The 23,403-nt window shown below is 37.1% G+C and overlaps 1 protein-coding gene across 1 annotated transcript in view; it reads left to right on the top strand.

Annotated features, from left to right (window-relative positions):
* Positions 1–23,403, top strand: part of LOC137434074 (tudor and KH domain-containing protein) — a 127,331-nt gene that overhangs the window by 64,545 nt on the left and 39,383 nt on the right. The window contains exons 5-8 of the mRNA XM_078785786.1: positions 3,951–4,093; positions 4,258–4,444; positions 4,655–4,827; positions 5,253–5,416. Of these exons, the coding sequence (XP_078641912.1) occupies positions 3,951–4,093; positions 4,258–4,444; positions 4,655–4,827; positions 5,253–5,416 (667 nt within the window). The remainder of the gene's footprint in view (positions 1–3,950; positions 4,094–4,257; positions 4,445–4,654; positions 4,828–5,252; positions 5,417–23,403) is intronic.

Raw genomic sequence — 23,403 nt, 5'->3', positions numbered from 1 at the left:
ACACTGACCCTATGACAACATGCTGACGTCTTCATAAATTAAACCAACACATCACCTCCAAACTTGGAGGCATCCATGTGTTACTCAAGTCTTTGCAGACGGATTAAATTTATATCATCACAAATAGACAAAGGCAGAGATGTCGATCTCGATTTCACCCTTATTATTGTGTGTGTGTGTGTGTGTGTGTGTGTGTGTGTGTGTGTGTGTGTGTGTGTGTGTGTGTGTGTGTGTGTGTGTGTGTGTGTGTGTGTGTGTGTGTGTGTGTGTGTGTGTGTGTGTGTGTGTGTGTGTGTGTGTGTGTGTGTGTGTGTGTTGTGGATTTGAGAATCTTGTTTTTTTGTGTAAATATCACCCTCTAAGTAGTGTAATGATTCCTTGTAAATATCTCCGTTTTGTGTGTAAAGGTCAAAGTTCGTCCTCTTAGTTAATCCATCGCATACACGCAGGCCACCATATACCCTTCTAAATAGTTATTTCTTTATTATGTGTATTAGTTTAAGGCTGTCTTCCATTAATTGACTGCATTGCACCGAATTCAAATAAGATAGGCCCCCTTTGGTTTCTCATCCCAGCGGTGCGAGTGGTTTTCTATCCCAGCGGTGCGAGTGGTTTTCTATCCCGCAAGACGCCATTGGCCATGTGCTCTGTCTCGGAGAAGAAGGGGGGAGGAGCCGCCAAATCACGGGCATGGCCCGCCCCCTCGTCACCAGGAGGTGGAGCCAGGAAGCCCTCGCGCCCAACCAGGACTCGGTGGGTATGGCTTGGTAGGGCGTGTGATATAACCCGCAGCGCGACGCCCCCACCGCAGATGAGTGAGGAGAGGCGATCAGATAAGAAGGGAGAGGCACTCGGCAAGTTCACTTGAGTTTAGAAGAGGGTCACGCATCGCGAGCGAATGCTATTGAGAGAATGCATTGAGCCACTGAAGAGCGCATTGTTCACGGTTATCAGAACTGTTCGCTTGTTACGTACTCGGCTGAGCCGCGAGGGTAACCGCCAAAGCCGGCCTACCGTTGCCCTGTGATAGTTCCGCACACGCCAAACGACGCGCGGAGAGCTACCGCTGTCTGGTTCATCTGCTTCGCGGTGCGAGTTGGGGACTGGCGAACGAGCTACCTGGATGCCATACCTGAACCATCTCCTCCAGCCAATCCTACCTGCATTCCCCCCCCCCCCCCCCCTCGTGTAAGTCTGACTGTCCGTCTTCTATGTTGTCCTGGGGTTTAAGAGTAAGCTTGTATAGGTAAGTTAGAATTGCACTGTCTTCTGGTCCTTCCATCCTTCTGTCTTTATTTTCTTTTCTTTCCTTCTCCTTGGTTCTTTTGATTGTGTAAATAATAGTTAGTAATAAATCATATTTGTCCTTCCTACTTTTGCCTTCTTCGTCTTCACATCCGTTCGTCTTTGTGATTTCTCCATTGGACACCGGTGGCGCGATTTTGGCCAACGTTTCAGGATCGGGTTTAGTCTCTGCTAATGGTTCGTGCCGCGGTTGCTAAACCGCTCGGCAATTAACATCTGTCCGCGGTCGCGAACGAGGTTGCGCCCCTGCCTCTCCGGAGGGAGCTGTGCAACTTCAGGACTCACATCGGTCAGTCAAAAACAAAACGGATTAATCCCCCCTTCTTAAGGGGAAAAAGGCCGACGTCGAGATCCGCAACAATATATATATATTGTTGCGGATCTCTGCACCGGCCTTTCCCCTTACCAAGGGGGGGGATTAGTCCCCTTGTCTTTTACTAGCCGACGGGACCCGGGACCTATGACGTCCTTCCCGGACAGCGTTAAATCAGGTTTTAGGACAATGAATTCACTATTACCTAAGTACTAACGCTGACCGGAAACGAGGAAATAAGCCCCGCCCGAATCACGGGTGTTGGTGGAAACGCTGAGCGGTAGCGGACCTGTGACCCGAGCCGTTATCAATGACTACAACCCGATCCAAGCGGTTCGTAATCGTGCCATGCTTACCCAATGGAGGAAATGATGGAAACGGTCGAATTTGGAAGAAAGGAATAACAGAATTTATTTACACTTTGTACAAGAAGAAGCAGAATACACATTGCAGCCTTAAACAGTCTTAACTTATCCCTGGACAAACGGGCCCAAACTCAGACACACTCACACGAGGTTGCAGACGAACAGGTCGATGGTCCAGGGATGGCGTCCAGGCAGCTCGCTCTCCGGTCCCCAACTCGCACCGCGAAGTAGATGAACCAGACGGCAGGAGCTTCTCCACATGTCGTTTGGCGCGCACGGGATTATCACAGGGCGAACGGTAGGGCTGGCTTTCGCGGTTACACTCACGGGGCTGCGTATGTAATAAACGGACAGTCAGTAATAGTTCAATAAACGTGAGCAATGCGCTTCTCAATCAAGGCTCGAAACTGTTGTGTGCACGCCAGTCTTCTTGATGCAGTTCTCGCACGAGTGCTCCGGATCAGTTCTCTTAAGCGCCTCTCCCTTCTCATAGCTCAACTCCAGCCAGTCCTTCGTATCAGTTCTCTTAAGGGCAGTCCTCTTCAAGGGCTTTGTGCAAAGGTTTATATAGCCCTGCCCAGCGAACCCTCTCGAACTCACCAGACGTTTCTCGCCATGCCCTATCACCCCATGCCCACCGAGCTCTGGTTGGCTGTTGCCCTTACCGTCACCGCCTCTGACGCGCTGCTTGACGTGGCCACACCTCGACCCTCACGCTTCTCCCTCTTTCCAGGCCTACCTCGTGTCATTTGACTTGTTTCGAGCGAAACCAAGGGCAGCGAACGCTGCTGGCGGCCAAAGCATAACAAACTTGAGGGATGCCAAATGGGGCACGGGATCGAGTTTGCCCATGATGGAAATTGGAGGGTGGCCGCGTAATAAAAAGGGACCTAAGCTTATTTCTTTACACCGCAGATGTTACTCATGAAAGTGGCCTACTCTTACACATACTATGACATAACTAATTCTAATGGGCCTACGTGTTGCTTGTGGACTAACTGAATAAATGAATGATCGTTTTAAGGCCATTTCCCCTGCTAGAGCAGGGGTTAGCCTTGCGGGCCCAATGACAATCATGGTTCCCTGTTTGAGGCAGTTTTTATGGCCGGATGCCCTTCCTGATGCCAACCCTTGGTCACGCTCTTACGATGCGCAGGGATACGGTGTGCCTAAATCGGGGTACACACCGTGATCATTCATCCCAGCAAGCTGGTACTCAATTTGCCGACCTCGGAAGGATGACAGGCTGAGTCAACCCCCCTGGCATTAATTCAGCGATCGACCGGGATTCGAACCCAGGATCCTAGGATCCCAAGCCAGCACCCTAACCACTAAGCCAACACCAGGGTTATAAATGGGACTAACTATGGGGGGCAAACCTTTAACCTTTAATGATGTTATATGTACACTCTCAAAACCGTGTGTGTGTGTGTGTGTGTGTGTGTGTGTGTGTGTGTGTGTGTGTGTGTGTGTGTGTGTGTGTGTGTGTGTGTGTGTGTGTGTGTTACAAAGTCTACACTAATGCCAACTAGAAGGGCACTCGGTGGAGCACATATATCCCCACCAGGCTGAACATGTTACATTATGTATCCCACTGATATGCTGGATCTGCATCGAGATCTTAACCAAAATCTAATCAGCCTGTTCTTGTGAAGTTTTGTCATAACCCATCCACAATGTTTTGAGATAACGTGCTATATATCGTTTTTGGCCCTATCTATCTCTCAATGGTGAATAATAACTTAAAAAATATAGTATCTGGATCTTCATCAAATCAATTCGTCCTTGTCACACACCCAACCTGTCCACCATGTTTCATCTGAATCCTTCCACAACATTTTGAGATAACCTGCTGACAGACAGACGAGCAGACCAATGGGTAAAAATGGTTACATAATCAAATCCATATTTATCGTGGCAGAGATTAAATGCACCCTATTTTGTTTGTGTTTGACCTGTGTGGGCAGGCCGTGGTGGGGAAACCATCCAAAGGGCGAGTCGCAATTCTGGAGCAAGGATACATTGCGATGACAGAGGTAGAGAGCAAAGAGGCCAATCCCTGCGCTGTTTCATGTTCACTGGCACACGCAAACAAATTGATGATGCCAAGGTATGACTTTTTTTTTTTTTTTTATTATAAAGTTTTTGACATTTAGGGTGCAGGAAAGAGCAAGTTGCAAAATGCACCATAAGAGTGCCATAATCTTAAGTGTTGAGCTAATGTTCCCCTTGGGGACTTTTAAACCAGACTTTAGTAATTTGGCAAACCCCCAGGAGATGATTCTGGCGAAGGTTTCTGAGCAAGACTGGTTTTGCCGGAAGCTGTCTGAGTCGACAACTCACAGCAAGCAAAGAGGCTTTCCTACTGAGTGGGAGGATCCTGAAGATGAGCACCTGCAAATGAGAGAGATGAATGATTATTCCACCTGTTTGAGCAGCAAAGAGGGCTCTACTTTTAAAGGTTTGAAAACGATCATGGATTACCTTTTTGACTTGCATGTTTTTCATGTTGATTGTGTAAATATTAAACAGGAAAACTCTTTTATGATTTATTTTTTTGTCTCTCCTTAACTTTCCACATCATTTGGTAATATAATACACAAGCACCAGTTGTACAAATGTTAAAGAAAAAAAGTGTGGTTATTATTTACTGTTATTTGATGACACGCAGTGCCAAGCCCAGAGCTATGCATTCCGGGAAGTGAATCCTTTGAAGTGTTTGTTTCGGCTGTGGAAGATCCTGGACACTTCTGGGTGCAGATTTTGAACGACCGTTTATTGCATCTTGAGCGCCTGACTACTGAAATGACCAACTTCTACTCAAAATTAACACCTTGTGCTGATGTGAGGTTCCAGGAATGGAATTTGGAATAATAGCTCTGGCTGTTTCTGGCACTGTGATTTAAAGTCAGAAACTTCCTTTGTGCATGTTGTGTGAATCTAGAGTCTGTGTTGCATGTTTAGTTTATCTTTGGTTTATTATCGGGCTGTTGGTTTTGTGATGTAATGTCAAAGCTTGGGATACCCAAAAGTTTTACTTTATAACCAGTGCAACAGAGATATTGTTGTCCAGTGCAACTTTGCAACAGTGCAACTTCTTTATAACCAGTGCAACTTTATAACCAGTCCAAATGCAACAGAGATATTGAGAGGTTTGAAGGATTGTTGAGATTTTAAATGGGATTGTAATAGATCGGTATACAGTACTTACTTTCATGTAATCCACTTACTTGTGATTAAGACTGATTTCTGCAGCTTTAACTGTACAGTTCTCCATAAGTGTGGGGGACTTGGTGGCTGCTCCATTTCCCCTTGACGACCGTTGGTATCGTGCTGTGGTGTGCTACCTACTGGACTTTGGCTCTGCCAGCGTCGATTATATTGACTATGGGGACCATGCTGATGTGAAGATCTCCCAGCTGCAAAGCTTGAGGTAACAACAGCCTGGATTGCCTGTAACAAAACATCAGCTGTATTTGTTGAGATCCTTGCAAAAACGAGCCAAAAAGCAATCTGCATGCTTGCAACTAATTGGGCAGAAAGTAACAGGGCCATTAAATCAGGATTTTGTTTTTATATTGGGAAACAAAAACGTAAGTACTAAAAACACCCGCTCCCCACGAGAGCGACAAGGGTGGGCAGCTTTGTGTTGGGGGTGGGCATCCAAAATGAGTAGAACGTTTACATGAACATCCAGAGTACAAACACCACTTTTCAACTTATTTTTTCCAGTAGTTTATGAGTGCATAAAACAAAGAGCATTTATGTAAATTGGCGAAGTGGTTTTCGATTATACAAGGTTGTCATAAAGATACTATTATGATATTGTAAACCGCTGGGACTTGTAATACATTCTCTCACTGGGGGTGATGCGACATGACACACATTTACATAAAGAAATTGCGTCGTCTCCCCCCCCTCGCAAATCCTTGCGACTACTAAAAATTTTAATGCCTAAAACCTTCCCAGATATGTTTGGGGTCATTCAAGCTAAAACCACAAATACAACCATCAGATTTCAACTATTTCTGTTCAGGGGTTAAGGAGTGCATACAAGTTAAACCCACAAAATAATATTCTTAAATGCTCTTCTTTTTTAGCTCACCTGGAACATAGTTCCGTGGAGCTTATGGGATGGAGCATAGTCTGTCTGCCCATTCGTCCATCCGTAAACACTTGCAACTTCTCCAAAAATTCTGATGGGATTGTGACCAAACTTGGCTAAAATTATATTTGGTATGTTGGAACTCAAGTTTGTTCACTGCATTAAATAAAATTGGGTTCTAAAGGGGTGTACTGGTGGTCAAAGTGGGTTCAGGTTTGACCCCCCCCCCTCCCCACCCCCAAATATAACTAAACACCCAATTTCAATGAAACATGACCACAATCCTCGTCAACTGTGCTGTGCCAACGTTTGTTCATGGCATTAAAAAAAATGGGGGTCTAAAGTGGTGTACGGGGGTGGATGGGTTGGGGGAGGGAGGGTCCCCCAGAATAGGTGTTGGCTCTTTTCCAAAACTACATTCACTATTTCAATGAAACTTGAACACAACATTCATCACCTGTGTTGTACCAAAGTTTGTTCATGGCATGAAAATATCGGGGTTTAAGGGGATGTGCAGGGGGATTTATGGGAAGTCAAAGTGAGGTTTGAGGTCAAAGTGAGGGGATGGGATTTTGTCCCCATAAAATTGGTATTTGCTCTTATCCGAAGCTACACACTTTTGATGAAACGATCACAACCTTCATCACCCGTGATGTACCAACGTTTGTTCATGGCATTAGAAAAATCAGGATATGAGAGGGTTGCCCCCAAAATAGGTATTTTTTGTTTTAAGTCTTATGATTACATAAGTATGATTCTACATGCTGCCCTGAGTAGTGTATATATGTTGCTTCTGGGACACTCTCATTTTCCCATTGACTTACATGTTAATTTTCCTCTTAACCTCATTGCCCATTAACACCTCTATTTCTCCCACCATAATCTTTATGAACCTTTTGTCTATAGTACCTATCCGTAGTTGTTCATTAGACCACTCAAACACTACAAATATTTGTTTTCCCTTATAGACCTATAATCCTTCTTCTACATATCATCTGGCAGATTATCTTTGACCCACTCAAACATCGACCCATTCACTTACATGTTAATTTTCCTCTCACCTCTTTACGAACCTTTTAGCCTTTTGACACCTATCCTTAATGTTGTTCATTAGACCACACAATGATTCCCCCTTGGTCTTATGGTACTCTTACTATCAATGATCCCGAGTAGACCACTCAAACATCGATCCTACAAATATTTGTTTATGCGTGGGAAATAATTTAATTCTCTTGCCACTCCCTTCACCATCTAATATATTAACAAAAAAGATGTTTGAGTTTGGTTCTTTATTAAGATATTTTAACTGAGCTGAGATAAAATGATAAACCTCCCTCAATGTTCTTGTTTGAGCGCCTCCAGTGCCACATACCATTTTTAAATTAAAGTATATATTTTCCTGACAACCATCAAAGCTTTCCGTCCACTCAAAAATATTTCCATCTTTTTTACCCAATTCACCGGTATTTAAATTAATTCTCTTATTTGTTTTGTAATTTTTTTTACCAGTTGTCTTTTCAATTATACCTATTTGATATTTTTCACATTCGTTATGTTTACCATTTATATACCAAGGTTGATTACACCTCCACTCTTTAGTCTGGTTGGTACTTGGTTCTATCATTTATATAATAGTAAAAAGGCGGCGGTAGCCCGTTAAATTCCCTAACCCCCCCCCCCCTTTTTTAACTTATCATTTGTATACTTATATAACCATAAGGGAGACTATCAATTCCATTTTCTAAAATAAACCTCATCAAAAGCCCCCAATGCTTTCTTATTCACCTCTTCTGAATATAATTTATGTTTATAACTTCTTATTCCATTAATCTTTCTAAACTCTTCTTTCTTTGTTGTTAAACAGTTATAATAATCCTTAAAGTTTATTGTTTCTTTAATAACATTTTTCTTTACACCTTTTAACTTATCAGTCTTTTCAACGTTATTCACAATGTATTTATAAGCATAAGCCTTAGACCTCAATCCCACAAATTCACTCATGACATTTCCTCCTAATTCATCCTTAAACTTTCCAATCACCTTTTTATTTTTAGAAGAGAACAACTCGCTCTCTGGACTGTAATTGCGAGTGTCATAGATATTAATGTCCTTTTTCATGTCTGAATAAACATCAGTATTAATTTGCAAAATAAAACTATCTGTATCCATATAAAGTAGATTAACATCATTTTGATATTTCTTCCTCAAGTTATTATAAAAGTAATCATACATTAATGACTTTGATAAATCAAGAATTGATGTTCCAATATAAATAGGTTTGTCCATTTCAATACTCTCTTTAATCAAATGGATCGCACAAAAGTTCTCAGTAAAGACCTCAGCTCTAGTAAAATTCGGTCTATTAATTAATTTTGATGCTTGTTTCCAAGATGTTGATAGTCTGATATTTTGTCTTTTCCTCACATTTTCCATGGTCTTACCAAAGACCGCATTATTCATCAATTTATAAAAGTCTTTCTCAAAATCTGTTTTTGACTCTGTTCTTCTTTGTGTATTAAAATCAATGTACTCCTTTAGCCAATGACTTTGATTGAACTTTAGAACCCTATGGATCTTCTCTACTCTTAGACCTTTTGATAAATATTGTCGCAAATTTTTTTGGTGTAGAACATAATTTTTCTTGTTATATAATGTAGTAAGTAATTTTTCTGTTGATTCACCTATATTAAATGATTGTTGATAATCACTTAACCACTCCTTCTTTGGACTTTCCTTTTCACAAGCAAATGGATCTTTGTGTAGGTTATGAAGTTCCTCTGGATATTTCAAATCGACCTCAAAATAATAACCAACCTTTGAATCATCCAATTCTTTTTGTGTAGAGATACATACATCTTGTAAAACCTTTTTGTAATCTTTTTCCTTTACCCATCTAAGTTTTCCATAAGGAAGAGCCTGAGACATTGCCCAGCCATACAGGTTGTTTGCATCATAATACATCAAGTAGGAGCTCTCTACCGATGGATCATAATTTGGAATGTACTTGTTATTTGCTTTAGCATATCTCTTTGAACAGACTTGTGAAATTCCTCCTCTCTTTGCCTTTTCAATCATCAAAAGCATATCAACATCGGTTATCAAATCCAAAGCTTGTTTTGTCATTTTCAACATCGCACTCCAGGCCAATCCAGGTGCTGTGTAGTAGTGAGCAGGATCCAATCCATATCCAGTGCGACAAACAGATCTAAAGGCTTCAAATACATCGGCCAATAAAAGCACATCAGTTTTGAGATACAAATCGTGATACTCGCCAAGATTCTTGATGTTATATTTTTCCCAAATATTTTGTGCGTGTACATAATCTTTATCAGATATGATATATGACTGTTGTTTAATTTGTTGTAGAAATTTTCTTTTGAAGGAAGTTGTGTTTCATTGAATCTCTCAAAAGAGTCCATATAGTCATAGGGGTAAATTCCCTTTTGTGTTAGAAAATCTTTATCTAAAAAAATACTCTGAAAGACATGGAAACTCTTTTAGATTTTGAACCAAGTTAGCCAATGGACTTGCCATGAATTTAAATGTATCAAGAAATCTGATATGAGTAATAGGAGATGTGTGAATTGTTTTTGTGAATGAAATGTATTTCTGATCCGTGTTTGGAATTGCTGAGATACTTCCAGAAGTCTTTGAGAGGTCCTTGATAAATAGATGTGTATCATAATGAGTGTTGTTATGAAGAAAAACAGGAATGAAAGAGGGGAGTTGATAATTAATATTACAACTTTGATGAGCTGGACCTCTATATTTACCAGTGAGATGACAATGGTCTCTAACCTTTAGACCTTTACCAATTTTCTTCTCACAAATATGACAGGCAACCTTTGGCTGTCTAAATTCTCTTTTTTCTTTACTTGTTAAGGACATTGGTTTATTGGTTTCTCTCATTATCTTGGTTAATCGGACACAGTCTTTTTCTAGTCGTTTCACAAACTCCTCTGGGGTATTTGAGCCTCGATACACCTCTAACTTGTTATATTCATCACCAACGGATGATTTGATATAATAACAAAAACCACAAGGAGTATGTTTTTGATATTTATTTGTGTATGATTCTTTTGGATCTGGAGAAGCAGTATCAATTTTTTCTAAAATACTTTCAAAATCAGCATATATAACAAATGGATGTTTTATTGTTTTCTTTTCATCTTTGAATGTGATCTTTGAGCCTTTTTTAGGCATGTTGATTACCATTGATTTATGTTCATCACAATAATTTGAATGTTTATCTAATCTTTCTTGTGTATGGAAGAAGTTAAGACAACGCATACAAATATATATTTTATTTGTTCTTTTACATACTTGTGGTTTTATTAATTTTGTAATATCTTTGATGTATGTATAATGTGAATTTTCGTCTGAATTAAAATATAGAAGATTAATATGAGTTTGTTTACTATTGTCAGAAAGCTTTAAAACCTGAATGTTATTTGTTTCTGTTAGACCATAAACATTAACTGATAAATTATTCAACTTTTCAAATTTAGGAATATCATTTAAAGTCATCGGAAACTTTAGATCTTTCGTATTTAATGTATTCTCATATTTTTTATAATGAGATACTTTTTCATCATGAAAATGTGGAGGATGTAAGTGTGCTAGAATAGACCAGAGAAAACATTTATTGTCTATTTTTGATATTGATAACTGCTTTTCTATTTTTGATAACACTGGGTAAATCAATGTAAGAAGAAGCTTTTAGAGGATCTGATTTAAGAATATGAATGTCTATGTAAATAATTTTTCCTATATTGAATCCACTTCCTACGATTGAATTATCCACATCTTGCTCTTGTTTAATAAGTTCATCATAGACTCCTGATGTTTTAAAATCTTGATATGAAGATATAAAGTGTGGCTCAGTTCTCATGTATGGTGTATCTATAACTCCTTCGTCCTTTGTCATTTCTAATTTTACTCCCATATAAAATTTAAGTGGTTTCATTTCTTTTAGTGTTTTTTCAATCAACGTTTGAACAGCAGGTTTAACTATTTCTACAGCATCAACTATAGACTCTGGTTCAGGAGGTTTGAAGTTAAAGACTCTTATTTTAATATGTCCTTTGAATGCGCCATCAGTTTTTAGTTGTGATAAAATTTGATAAATGTTGATTTGTTTTAAGATGTATTTGGAAGCCTTTCTTGAGGATATTTTTATTACAGGCAGAACAGTGTTTTGTTTCCTTCTGAATAGGAGATAGTAGGTGAAGTAGATTAAATGTGTTTGTTAGTTTTAAGGTGTCTTTTGTATTGTTTATATTCTTGTTCACAAATGTCGCAATACGTTGCTTTGATCATATTTATAGAGCAAAATTATACTGAAAGTAAAACACCTTTTTAGAGGCTTTTTTAAAGATGAAACTGTGCTTAAAGTAAAACACTTATAGAAGAAAGTGCCTTTTTACAGGCTTTTTATATATGAAACTATACTTAAACTAAAACACTTTTTTACTCAGAATCATCTGAGTCATAACTATCACATGAATACTCAGAATCATACTCAGTCATCAATAAAGCTACTCTCATAACTATCATTTGAGCACAAACTATTAGCATCATAACTATCATCTGAGTTCAATGAAATACTATCATCACCATCGTCCGAGTTCAATGAAATACTATCATCACTATTGTCCGAGTTCAATAAAATAGTAAAATCTTCACTGCTGTAATGACTCATATTTAATTAGCAGGAAAAATATTCCCATCAATATCTATATACTTTCTTTCATTAACAGATTCAATCTCTACATTTTTAATATCAAAAGTTATCTTTAAATAATCTCTAACTATCATAGAACGAAATGACATTTCACCAGAAATATTAACATCATTCATTTTACTTAGATCTACACCCTTTGGATTATTAAAGAAAATACAAATATCTCCTCTAGAATTATTAATGGTCTTATCATTCATTTTCAAAGTATCGCGATCGATCACTTTTTCAAGCTTTGAATAAATTGCCAGGAGTAGAGGAGAAACTTTTGTTAGATTTACTTTAATGGATGTCTTTCCAGGTATAGTTAGAGCTTTTCCTTTAAATGAAATAGAGGGGCTCATGTTATTTTCCATAACTGGTTTTACCCAAAAATTTCCATATTTATCTTTGTTCAATTTAACATCTTTGACATATTTTTCTATATCTTTCACCGAAGTAGAGATTGATTGAAATTTGTCTTTTGTGCGTTGAAACATTGTATTTATTAACGAATAAACTTGCGTTTAGTTTAAGTAAAAATTTACCATATAAATATGATATGTTCTGAAGGATATTTAGAATTTCCAGACTCTCCATATGATAAATTAGAGAATTGTCCGGCTTGTGATAGAATAGGGCTTAATAATGAGGGTTCATATAAACAATGTATTTTCTGTGATTTAATTTTAATTAATGATAATAAAAAATATATAAAAATATATAACTCTTTTAAATTAGAACCAAAAATGAATTACTTTACAAGATTAATAAGAGAGATGAATGTTAAGTATTGTGATGATTGATAATACACCATTTCTTTCAAGGGAAGAGACTATTTGTATTGAGGAAATGTATAAGGGTTTAATGATATTTATTATTCAAAATAATTTTAATGGAAATGTTAATACAAGATACTATATAAATAAAATAATGAATTATTTTGAAATTAAACCCGAACTCAGGATAAAATATAGAGTTTCTAAAATAGCTCAAAAAACGTTAGATGACTTGTTTTCCAAATATATAAATGAATGATTTTTTACCCGTTTGGGAAAATAAGATAAAATTTAATAACCATAAAAACATTCCAAATTCATTGAGATGTCTAATAGTTGGTTCAAGCGGATGTGGAAAAACCTGTTTGCTTTTAAAGATGCTCCTTACCCCCAACTTTTTAGATTATGATAATTTAATAATTTTTACGAAGTCAAGTTTTCAACCCGAGTATCAACTACTATCACAAGGTTTTAATGCGGGTCTTAAAAGGGAAGACATTATCGGTTTATTTAAACTTCAAAACAAACTAAATGATTACAACATTGAGGATATAATACAACTATTTTGTGATACACAGAAATCAAAATCAAAACCCATAACTTGTATTCTCAGTGATAATACGGATGATATACCTTCACCTCAAGATTTAGATAAATCAAAAAAGAACCTCGTTATCTTTGATTGTGTTAATGAGAGAAACCAAACAGTAATGGATAGCTACTATACAAGAGGGAGACATTCTTCTTGTAATTGTATTTAGCTTTGTCAGTCATATTTTCAACTCCCTCGGCGCTCAATAAGAAACAATGCCAATACTTTTAATTTATTTAAGTTAAATTCAAAAGATGTAAATAATTTTTGGAGAGATAATTGCTCTACGTTATGTAGTAAAAAAGAATTTGAAAATTATATGAAACACACGATTGGAAAATATAAATCTATTGTTGTGAAATAAGATGATACTAACTGATATTTTACACACATAAATGACGACTATTATTATTAATCTTGTGGGTAAATCTGCTTCAGGAAAGAACTTTCATAAATCTAAACTCTTGAAAAGTAAAAATGAAAAGATTGTAAGTTTTTTTTAAAAACACCCTATGATTCGTTTTGTAAGTACTACAACCAGAGCAATGCGACCAGGAGAAGTAGAAGGGAAAGATTATTACTACATTTCAATGGAGAAACATATGCGATTGAGGAACGAAGGTCAAATATTTGAGGAGGTCTCTTGGTTCTACAAAATATCCACATTGTAAGAGTGAGTTAAATAAAGTAAAATCTAATGGTGTTGGGATTTTAGAAACTAATCCTGAAGGAATGAGACAAATTATTAAACATTTGTGTGGTGATGGAGATAAGATTTTATCATTCGGTTTTGATATCAATGAGGAGACTCAACGCAAACGTATGAAAAGCAGAGATACAAGTATTAGTGAAGAAGAAATAACAACTCGTATTAATACCAATAAAGAATTTGATGAAATATTTAAAGAAAAGGATTTATTTCAACACATTTACTATAATGACAAAGAAAAGGAAAATATTCCCATTGACCTTTACAATTCATTAAATGATATTTTTCAATAAATAAATACAGAAGATGAATACCGAAGAAGGAGCAAGAAAGTTTAAAGAACATCAAGAGTTGGTTTCAAAAGTTGTAAAGCAACAGGAAGAGATAAAGAAGAAATGGAGACAGAAACTAACTGGTGAAGAAGCCTTTGAAAGAAAACAAGAGAAATTTTTTAAACCACTTTTGAAAACTCAACACTCACCTACAGTTCCCACAGTAGAATTTACTCCAAAAAAACTTCAAATGCTCAAAGATTTTAGTCAAATGACGGCGCAAGAACTTGGAGAATTAGAATATGATGATGAAGGATTATTTTGGAAACTTGAGGAGGTAAATCAACCACCTAATTATGTTGTGGAAGCTCTTCAAAACAAAGAATATTCGGTGGGTTCAAAAACCAGAGCAGGTCTCATTCCAACAGAAGAACCAGCACAGTTCCATCTTGTGAAAGAAAAGTTATTGATATTTAATGATAAATTGGTGTTAAGTTCTGCTCAACCAAATGTTGAATTAACTCCAAGATTAATGTTTCTTCTAACAAACTCCGGATTCAGCGGTTCAAAATATTTTGATGAACCACTTGATATGGAAAATGCGGAAGATAGGGTATATATTGATTTACTAAACTCACTTGATTATGGAGTTTCTGTTGCCGGTAAAGGTAAGAAGAATGAGAAGGAGAAACATATTATTGATGCTTTAAGTAAGCTTGGTTCGGGTGTTAGCTTTCTTCCAAATGACCCATCACAATTAGTGAAGAGGTTATTATTGTTGTTAGGTAGTAAGAAGGCTGGAAACAACAATTGTTTTAATGAAGCATCTGCCATTTTAGATCAGTTGATGAATATGAAAATAATTAATAAATGTCAATACAAAGATATTTTATTAGATATTAAATAAGATGAGAAGCACAATTCTGAGTTTTAATTTCACAACGAGTGATTACACAGCATCATTCCCTTACCCACTACAACTTGACCCCCTTACCTCATATGAGGCTTCTTTGTTGTCAATGGAGACTTACAATACACTTTTTAATATCACAGAGAAAAACAACAAGTTTAGTTATAATCCAGGAAGTGGGTACAAAACTATAACAGTTTCACCCGGAGCTTACGAGATTTCTCAAATATCTTCTGAAGTTTCTCGCCTTATGAAAGAAAAAGGTGATGAACCAAAAAATATTGTAATAGATATTCAAAAACACACTTCAAAATCAACTATTAAACTTAAAAATAATTATAAAGTTGATTTCACGATTGAAAAAACGTTTAGAGAGCTATTGGGTTTCTCTTCAAAAAAGATTGAAACTAACGGAACGTTTTACAGTGATAGTCATTCAAATATCCTCCGGTATAAATTCAGTATTAATTCATTGTGATTTGATTGATGGTGCTTATAACGATGGAATAAGAACAAATACAATATTTTCATTCAGCGCATACTCAACCCCGATTGGTTATAAATTTAATATGGAACCAAAAAATCTTGTCTATTTACCTGTCAGGAAAAACCATATACAGAGTAAATTTTAGGATAACCGATCAAGATAATCGTATGATCTCCTTTAATGAAGAAATTATATCCATCAGAATTCACCTACGTGAAGTTTTTCAATAAATAAATAATGGTTATTGTGAGAAAACACGAGTTGGGAAAATATAAAGTAATTACAGGGGATGGGATGTTCCTTTCACCATACTATAAGGGTGAAGGTATGTTTCTTGGTAGAAGATACTATAAACCAAAGAGACAACGGGGTGTGGGACATCAATTTAGAAATAAAGGAGATGGGATAATTGATACTCTAATGGGTATTGGTTCAACCATTCTTAAACATAAAGACCTAATTGGTTCAACTGCTTCTGCCGTGGGCTCCGTTGCGGGTGCTATAAAGAGTATAAAAGATGCTCAAAAGGAGTCTCATAAATTACAAGCAATCAAAGAAATAAAAAAAGGTAAAACTCAACTATCTTCACAAGAACGACAAAAAATCATTAAAATACTTGGGTCAGGGTTTCAACAATTTTAATGCTATATAAATACAAGTATGGAAGCGATTGATAGTATCTATGATTTGGATGATACGATTATATTATCATTTCAAACTCCACTAAAAAGGAAGACTATTTTCAGGTAAATGCTATAACAGGAACAGACTGGAATTCAAACGGAACAAAAAGTTTTGAAATAAATAATCAACAAACTTACTTGAATATAGCTGATAGTTTCTTGCTGTGTAAATTTAAATTCACTAAGGCTGCGAATAATACTAATGCTACACTCGTAAATGATTTATTCTGGAAAATGTTTGACAGTGTCCGCCCGGTATATTGGAACACAAGAGGTTGAAGCGGTTGATTATGTCTCTGCTACATCTGAAATGATGAAATTTACACTATATTCGTTTAGTGATAGAATGGGTAAGGGAGCTGTTGAAGGTTTTATTCCTGATATGTCAACGGGAACGAATGCTGACCCTGGTTATATTCAAAGGAAGGCAATGTATAATGATGAAACAAAAGCAGAGAATAGTTTTACCGTAGCAGTACCTCTTAAAGGTACATTTGGATTTTGTGATTATGATAAAGTTTTGTATGGTCTTAAAATTAGATTTCAACTACAAAGGAATGATAATGTAAATAGGTTGCTTTTTGGGGCTGAAAATGCTTTTGGCGACAATAATAAATTTGTTATTAATGATTTGTGTTGGTATATCAGTGAATATTGTTACAGACACGACTTTGATGTTATGGTGGGCCGAGCGGAATGGCCGCCGTGTCCGCACAAGTTACCCGATTATACTCGAACGTTGCCGAGTCGCGCTACGCTAGATCAATGAAGGAAAAGGACACAACGGCTGGGATTAAAATGACACGACACCAGGGATACGGTTCTCAAGACCTCCGGAGGAGGTTATATTAGGGCGGAAGGTCAGATTACAACGACAAGAGGGACAGCATAGAAAGGCAGGCACTTAGACACACTCTTATATTAGCCCCGACAGACGACAGATAAACGGGACAAAACTGACTCACACGGGGATTGATGGCAAGGAGGGGCAGGTCTTCGATGGCTCAAGGTGCACCTTGGCTCAGGGGCAAAATCGACCCGGTCCAGTCCAAAGATGCGGGAGGTCTCACTCAGCGCTCGGAGGTGGTGACTTGTCTTCTCAAGCTGGGGGCGCATCTCACGTCACGTCCGGTAAGTGGCCGCGTATATCCGGCGGGGAGTGACACGCCCTCGGCTCGTTAGCTCCGCCCCAGATGGAATCGGCCCGTTGCTTCTCATTGGGTGCGTGCGGGGGGGTTACCGGCTCCGCCCTTGACGAGGGGCTGACAAGGAGCCCCTTCGTGGTAACCCCGTCGGAGCGCATGGTCAATGGCGGCTAACCGAGCCGGTGTGAGGACGCACACTCCCCCGCGCCGCGCCGTTGTTGTTGTAGTTGTTGTTGTAGTTGTTGTTTGGGGAAGAAGATGGGAGGAGGTATGGGAAGGTCCTAAACTCACTACTGGTGCCATAGAATCACATTCTGGTGCAACGAAGAGTCAGAATTAATGGAAACGAGTCCTTAACTGACATAGACTAAGAATAACTAGCAAGATGTCCGAAAGTTGTCTACGTGAGATGCGGTGGACCTGGGCACGACATTTAATGGGGGAAAAAGGGGAAGGTCGGTTCTACAGAGTGTTATTTACAGGCAATGGGACTAGGGAATGGGGGATTGGGGATAGTTGGGGAGTATTGGGGAAATAGGGGAGTATTTACAAGCGGATATTGAGGCCAAGTCCCATATCCGCAACAATATACTCCTAATCTTAAAACGGAAGAGATGTTGAATAAAAGACTTAACTCAAAGACCCCGTTAAATGTATCATACCTTAAAAGAAGATGTCAACACGTTAAACTGGAACACACTACCTACACTTGGAATTTAGGTGTTCTTCAAGGAAAGCCACGATACCTCTGGCTCATTTTTTAAAAAACCAGATGGGGAGGGCGGTACGAATAAGAATAATGCGCTGTGTGATAATGCTAAGGTGAAACAACTTCGGGTTTCTCTTGATGGAACATTTTATCCGCGAGATAGATTGGAAATTGATTGGGAAAAAAATGATTATGCGGAAGCCTACAAGTCTTACCAAAAGGTGTGTGAAAGTAATGGTAATAATAACCCTATTTTGGATATGGTTGTGTTTCAAAAACTTTATACAATCTACACAATTGACTTGAGTTCTCAAAAGGAAACTATAAAGTCTAATAGAGTGGATACTTCTCTATACATTGAAAGAGGAGAGAATGAAGAAGTTGATGCTTATTGTTTGCTTTTGGAGGAAACAGAATTACAGATTAATACAGATAATGGTGTTATGATTAATATCACATAGGTTTTTTCTCATAAATAAATTGTAGGGGTATATGTTAATCAAATCAATCTTAATAAATTAACATCTTGTATTCAAAATCAAAAGCTTTGTATTATAATAATAATTAATGTTAATACAATTCAAAGAAAAGGAGCTGTAAGAATTGATGTTTTACTCACACACACACAAGTAAAAACACTCAATGATACTGGTTCACTTAAAATTAAAATGACAAAACCTATGTTAAAGAAATATTCAATAGACGAGTCAAGAGGAGGATTTCTCCCGTTTCTAATTCCTTTATTTGCTGGTTTAAGTGCGGCGGGAGCATTGACTGGTGGTATTTCAGCAGCAGTAAAAACTGCTAACGAAAGGAAGGCACAACTAAAAGCTCAAAAAGAATTGGAAAGACATAAGGAGTTGGAGAAACAAATTAGTGGAAGTGGTGTAATTGTAGATTTTGCTCAAAAACTTGAAAGTCCCTACCTGATAAAGCTAGATTGTTGGTTGGAGATATGCTTTCCTCTATCGCTCAAGCGGGTGTTAAACTAACTAAACGGGGTAATGGATTGTATCTTTCTCATAAATAAATGGATAAATGGTTTAAACAATTTGGAAAGAATACAACGTCAAATATAGAACTAGCTAAGTATTGTAAAACACTAAAAATTGATAATGTGGTTATTTGTATGAGAGATGAATTAATACATATAAATAAGAATACAAAGAATATTATTTTGAATTTAGACACAGAATGGTTCTCATTGGGTTTGTATTCATAATAGTCAGGATAAATATTATTTTGATAGTTATGGTATGCCACCACCTGTTGAAGTAATACAATTCTTACAGAATGGTGTTTATCAAACATTTCAAGTTCAAGAAATTAATTCTAAATGTTGTGGTCAATTATGTTTATATGTATTATTTCAACTCAACAATAATGAAAATTTTTATGATATCATTTTTAATCTAATATAAATGACATGTTGGAAAAGATGGTTCTATCTTTGGAAAATCCTCTCAGGATATTGATTTATCAAATTATTATACAAAGGCACAGGCTGAACGACAAAAATATAGTACAAGTAAAAATATTAATATGAAGAATACTTGTAAATTAATCAATTATCCAAACCCTACAGATGCGAATGACTTAATTGGATTCAGTGATTTATCACAATATATATATTTTAAAGAAAACAGCGCGTTTTGTTAAACAAGTAAAATTTACAACCACAACACCTGGTTATACTGACCTAAATTTATTTATACTGAATTATACTGAATTACACAAACCTTTCCTCATTGAATTTAACTACCTGCTTACAATTGAATTTTATAAAGAAGGACATATAGTTAATATGCGAATTAATAAATGGGGGTATGATATGCCTGATTTAGGGTATAATTGGTATTTTTCAATAAACTTGGAAGACCTACATGATTTGAATCAGTCTCGTAAAGAAGAATGTTATCCGCTTGGCGAGGATAAGGATTTATGTGCAAGTACAATTAGTAAACAACAAATACATGATTTTAAGAAAAGAAAAATATATGATAGCATAGCGATGGTTAGCATGACAAAGAAGGAAGGTAATGAGATAAGGATAGAAAGCCGAGGAATACAAACCGATTTGGTAGTGGGAAGATGGGGTGGTATTACCTGTCATAATATTAATCTCACATATATTTCTGATACATAAATGGCAGGAAGAAGACTACAAGAGAATTATAATTTTTGTATTCAAGGATACCTACAAGAAAAGGGTGCTCGGTATTACATACCTTATGATGTGGAGCATATACATGGGAATTTTGTCATTAAAAACTGGCCTTATACTGATATTGTTAAACCCACAAATAGAGACTTGTTTAAAATATTAAATAAAAATGAACTTCTCAAAGTTATGAAATATAAAACTCTTTTAGAAATCATCAACAAATCTTATTGGTATCCTATTATGAGAAAAATAATTATAGACACAAGAATATCTCAAAATCCAGATGAGTATATGTATAATATTCTTTGGGGCTCAAGCTCAAGGGTAGCAAGGGATGAGGAAGGAGTTGAAGAAGAGAAGGAGGAAAGAGAAAAAGGAGAAGGAGGAAAGGGAGAAAAAGGAGAAGGATGAAAGGGAGAAAAAGGAGAAGGAGGAAAGGGAGAAAAAGGAGGAGGAGGAAAGGGAGAAAAAGGAGGAGGAAAGGGAGAAAAAGGAGGAGGAGGAAAGGGAGAAAAAGGAGGAGGAGGAAAGGGAGAAAAAGGAGGAGGAGGAAAGGGACAAAAAGGAGGAGGAGGAAAGGGACAAAAAGGAGGAGGAGGAAAGGGAGAAAAAGGAGGAGGAGGAAAGGGAGAAAAAGGAGGAGGAGGAAAGGGAGAAAAAGGAGGAGGAGGAAAGGGAGAAAAAGGAGGAGGAGGAAAGGGAGAAAAAGGAGGAGGAGGAAAGGGAGAAAAAGGAGGAGGAGGAAAGGGAGAAAAAGGAGGAGGAGGAAAGGGAGAAAAAGGAGGAGGAGGAAAGGGAGAAAAAGGAGGAGGAGGAAAGGGAGAAAAAGGAGGAGGAGGAAAGGGAGAAAAAGGAGGAGGAGGAAAGGGAGAAAAAGGAGGAGGAGGAAAGGGAGAAAAAGGAGGAGGAGGAAAGGGAGAAAAAGGAGGAGGAGGAAAGGGAGAAAAAGGAGGAGGGGAGGAAAGGGAGAAAAAGGAGGAGGAGGAAAGGGAGAAAAAGGAGGAGGAAGAAGGAGAAAAGGGAGAGGGAGGAATGAGAAAAAGGAGGAGGAGGAGAGGGAGCAAAGAGGGAGGAAAAATATAAAAAGATGGAAGTCAGTGAGATTCGTAAAAGATTGAGTGTATTACAGCAAATAAATCGATCAACGCACCGAAGAGGAAAATAAAGAATTAACGACTTACTAAGATAATGATTTTAAAAATGGTTGAGATGAGTTCAGCGAGGAGATTTACATGAAGAAGACAAAGATTATGTGGTTGATGATGCTATTGACTTTAGTTAGTTTTTATTTGTAAATAAATGGAGGAGAGAGTGAAGGCATTCCTAAGGAATCTTTGTTTTAAAAATTAAGATAGAAATGTATATGTTGAAAACCAAAAAGGTTTTGATACTCTGTCGGACTTTTTCTGATAAATAAATATGAGTTATTGTCTCAAATGTAAAAAGAAAACTAAATCTAAAAATATCTCTTATGTTAAAGCTAAAAATAATAGAGTTTATCAAAAAGGAATATGTCAAGTGTGTGGCTCTAAAAAGTGCCAATTCATCTCTCCTAAAAGTGGAGGAGACATACAAAAGTTTCTGTCAGGAAGTAAATTTACAACAACTGGAATTCTTGGGGAACTACATCTACCTGGATATTCTTTCTGTGGTCCAGGAACAAACTTGGATAAAAGATTAGATGAGGCTGACAATCCCAAACCTTGGTCTAAGCCTATAAATAGGGTTGATGAAGTGTGTATGAAGCATGATATTGCTTATGGGAATACCACTACATTGGATGAAAAACATGAAGCAGACAGAGAAATGTTGTATAATTTGTCTTTGATACAAAATCCTACGTTGAGAGAGAAAGTTGATAGGTTTATTGTAAAAAAAATGTGCTAAATTGAAACTTGGTCTTGGTTATTCCTCAACAAACTATTAGGCTCTAATGATGGCATCAAGACTGAGGAGCTTTTGGCTAAAGAATTACACAAACCTATAATCACCAAGTTTAAAAGAAGGAAGGTTTATTCTAAATACACCGACCACATATGGTCCGCTGATTTAATCGAACTAAATAATGATAAGGGATACAGGTATGCTTTAACCGTTATTGATTTGAGGAGTAGATTTGCCTGGGTTGTTCCTTTGAAATACAAGAGAGGTAATACTTTAATGTCAGCCTTTAAGCTAATATTTGATCGGAATAAAAGGAAACCAAAGAAGTTATGGACTGATGAGGGAACAGAGTTCTATAACAAAATATTTATGAAATTTCTTAAGGGGGAGGGTATTAAATTATACAGCACCTTTAATGAAGGAAAAGCAGTTGTTATTGAGCGTTTTAATCGTACTTTGAAAGAGAGACTATATAAAAAATTCACACAACTCGGTTCTCAAAAATGGGTGTATTTAATTCAGGATATTGTAGATAATTACAATAATAGTTCATTCATCAACAAAATCAAAACCATCGGAAACATTTACAAAATTAGAATATGAAAAGGAGATTAATTTGAGAAAGCCCAAGTTTAAAGTTGGTGATATTGTAAGAATATACAAATGGAAAAGTCATTTTGAGAAAGGTTATACACAAAAATGGACTCGTGAATTATTTAATATCATTGATGTAATGGATACAGTCCCTTGGACCTACAAATTATATGATTTAAATGGAGAAGAAATCTTGGGTTCATTTTACTCGCAAGAATTACAAAAAACACAAGTAAGCAGATAATACCCTTGAAAATAATAAATAAATAAATAAAATGTAATGGGGATACGTTTTTAAATCTGTGAACCCCAAACACAGAATCCCACAACTTTTTAGTTGGGGCTTAACTTTTGTGTGTGTTTAATGGGGATACGTTTTTAAATCTCTGAACCCCAAACACAGAATCTCACAACTTTTCAGTTGGGGCTTAACTTTTGTGTGTGTATAATGGGGATACGTTTTTAAATCTGTGAACCCCAAACACAGAATCCCACAACTTTTTAGTTGGGGCTTAACTTTTGTGTGTGTATGTGTGAGTGAGTCATAATAATATACAAACCCTAACCCAACCCCATCCCTAACCCAACCCCATCCCTAACCCAATCCCATCCCTAACCCAATCCCATCCCTAACCCAATCCCATCCCTAACCCAACCCCATCCCTAAC

This window comes from Myxine glutinosa, chromosome 10 (assembly GCF_964187855.1).
Source record: "Myxine glutinosa chromosome 10, kmMyxGlut1.1, whole genome shotgun sequence".
In the NCBI taxonomy this organism is placed as follows: Eukaryota; Metazoa; Chordata; class Myxini; order Myxiniformes; family Myxinidae; genus Myxine; species Myxine glutinosa.
Note: the sequence above shows the minus strand (reverse complement) of the source record. Positions and strands in the feature narration are given on the sequence as shown.